The following is a 2322-nucleotide window of genomic DNA, read 5'->3' on the forward strand; positions in this document are numbered from 1 at the left end:
TGCGGGTGAGGGTTGGTGGTTTGTGAGGGGTTGCGGAGCTGATCTCGGAAGTTGAAGAGCTGGTGCTTTTCTTGAGGGAGATGAAATGGGAATCACCTGCAGTCTTTGCGTTTTTCTCTCAAAAAACGCGTTGTTGTTTTGTGGGTTTTGTTGTTTGTTTGTTTGGTTGTTTTTATACAGTCATCGGTTTGCTGGTTTTATACTGGCATGATTTGAATTAGTTGAACTGTGCCAGTAACGAACTGCAGTGGGGCTGTCACTCTGCAGCGTGGTGTTTTCTGCTTAAAATAACTGATGAGCATTTAGGAAATAAATACTGCTTTTTGAATAATACTTGGTTTTGTTATGTACAGAGTGACAGCTGTTCCAGCACTGCAGGTGCTGGTCGACAATTTCAGAGCGTGAAGATGACAGCTGAACAAGCTGAGAAAGCTGAATTCCTAAGAACTGCAGAAAAACTAAAAATCCAGTAAGTTAAACATTTTATGGTAAGCATATTTCCGTGCTCTTCTGGATGCAGTGTAACTTGAGGTTCAAGGTAAGAGTTTATGCTAATGAAACAGGAGCTCAGGCAGATTATTGTGGTTCTTACAGGAGCTCAGAATAGGTTCATGAGGTCCAGAGTGCACTGTTGTTGTTATTACCAACTGGACTTTGGTCAGCTGTCTTGTTTAGTAAGCTCTTGCTGCACTAGATGCACAAAAAAGAAAGTGTGTGTGGCATGACTGGGTTCTCAGTTTTCCTACTCAGCTGTGCTTACCCTTCTAAGGACCTAAAGCCCTTAAGACATAACAACAAAAGAGGTTTTGCGGGAGTATTAACAGCTTCCTTAGAGAAGGTTGAAAGCACTTTGTCTAGAATATCTAGGCCACTGCTTTGGAAGATTGGGGTTTGGGATGACTCAGGCACAGAAGTGATTTAAATCTGTTTCGCCGTCTCTTTAGTAAGTGCTGTAACAATTATGCTGGCAGCAGAGAGAACAGGGAGGTTTCTTCTTGAACAGGTGAACTTTATGAGGAAGAGCTGATATAGCCACTCAGCTGAAGGACAGGTTGTAGTTGTGAATCCTGAATAGGTCTTATAGCAGTGTTTTATGCTGTCTAACTGAAGCACCTCCTGCTTGGCTGTTCTGGATCCTGGGTTATGGCTGAAAAATTGACTGCTGGGTGATGTAGATGTTCCCAAGCAGCTTCACACAAGGCATGCTGTTTAACTATGACACGTTTTCCTGGAATTACTGTGCTCTGAAAGCTGCTAGTGCCCTCCCAGGAGAGAGCTGTTACATGAGGCTGGTCAGTGAATTCCAGTGGACAGCAAAGCATTTAAACTGCGAACCGTAAGCTGCACGCCGTAGGGGTTTGAACCGCGTAGCAACAATAGTCTGCTGAAGAAACAAGCTGCTGCTGAGAGACACAAGTTTCTTTGACTATCCGTAGTGCTGCTTAATACTGGGAATCCCACCAGATGTCTCTACTTTGTGGCACCAGTGCCTTTCTGTTCTGTTCTCCAGTGTTGTGGCTCCAGACCTCGCAGATGTGCAAAAGGACTGTGGTATCTGCAGTCCTTTTGCATGTGCTGTTCTGTAGGTCAAACCCTAGCGTACTGCCTGGTTGTGGTAATGCAAAACACCTTACTCTCCGAGTTGTACTCTAAAACTTCTGATTTTGTTAAGGAAGCAGAAGTCACCTGTAGTTCTCTGTGCTATACATAAAGCGTATTCAGTCAGGTAGCAGCTTTATATCATAAGGCATTTAAATGCTAATGAATTTGAATGTTCAGTTGCTATCATAGTTTTAAAGTAGTGTTTAAGGCTGAGGGAATGTACTTGTGTTGTCTGTGCTGGGGCTCCATCTATGTGTGCAGCAGCATTAATACAGCTGTCTCTGTCACAGCATTTTCCAATGAAAATTCTCCTAAAGCTCTCTGAGCATAGAGATAACATTTCAGGCTCAGTCTGTCTCTCAATGAGGTAATTTCCTTGTTAACTTCTTTCTCTTTTACAGGTTCTTTGGTTACTTTGTTGTGTAAACTTCCATATGCAGAAATGTTTCCTTTAAAAACAGCTGTAGGAACAAACCAGTGATTTATATAAAACCTAACAGTCCTGTTGACACCACCTCAGCTGGATGCTAACCCTGGAAAATTTCGAGGCTTTGCTAAGTGTTTGTGTCTTACTAAGTGTGGCAACCTTCTTTTCCAGGATTGCAAATATGGAAAAAGACAAAAATGGACATCTTTACAATAGAAGGAGTGATTTCAGGGTAGAATACAGAATACTGGAGGAGCTGGAACGTAGCATGACTGTCAGCAAGAAACGGCAAA

The 2322-nt window shown here is 42.7% G+C and overlaps 1 protein-coding gene across 1 annotated transcript in view; it reads left to right on the top strand.

Moving 5' to 3' along the window:
* Positions 1-431: 431 nt before the first annotated feature.
* Positions 432-2322, top strand: part of CCDC112 (coiled-coil domain containing 112) — a 10523-nt gene continuing 8632 nt past the window's right edge. The window contains exons 1-2 of the mRNA XM_009877827.1: positions 432-469; positions 2201-2322. The exon at positions 2201-2322 is cut by the window's right edge and continues 36 nt beyond it. Coding sequence (XP_009876129.1) covers positions 2211-2322 — 112 coding nt within the window. The 5' untranslated portion in view covers positions 432-469; positions 2201-2210. The remainder of the gene's footprint in view (positions 470-2200) is intronic.

Source organism: Apaloderma vittatum, unplaced genomic scaffold (genome assembly GCF_000703405.1).
Source record: "Apaloderma vittatum isolate BGI_N311 unplaced genomic scaffold, ASM70340v1 scaffold33831, whole genome shotgun sequence".
Taxonomy (NCBI): Eukaryota; Metazoa; Chordata; class Aves; order Trogoniformes; family Trogonidae; genus Apaloderma; species Apaloderma vittatum.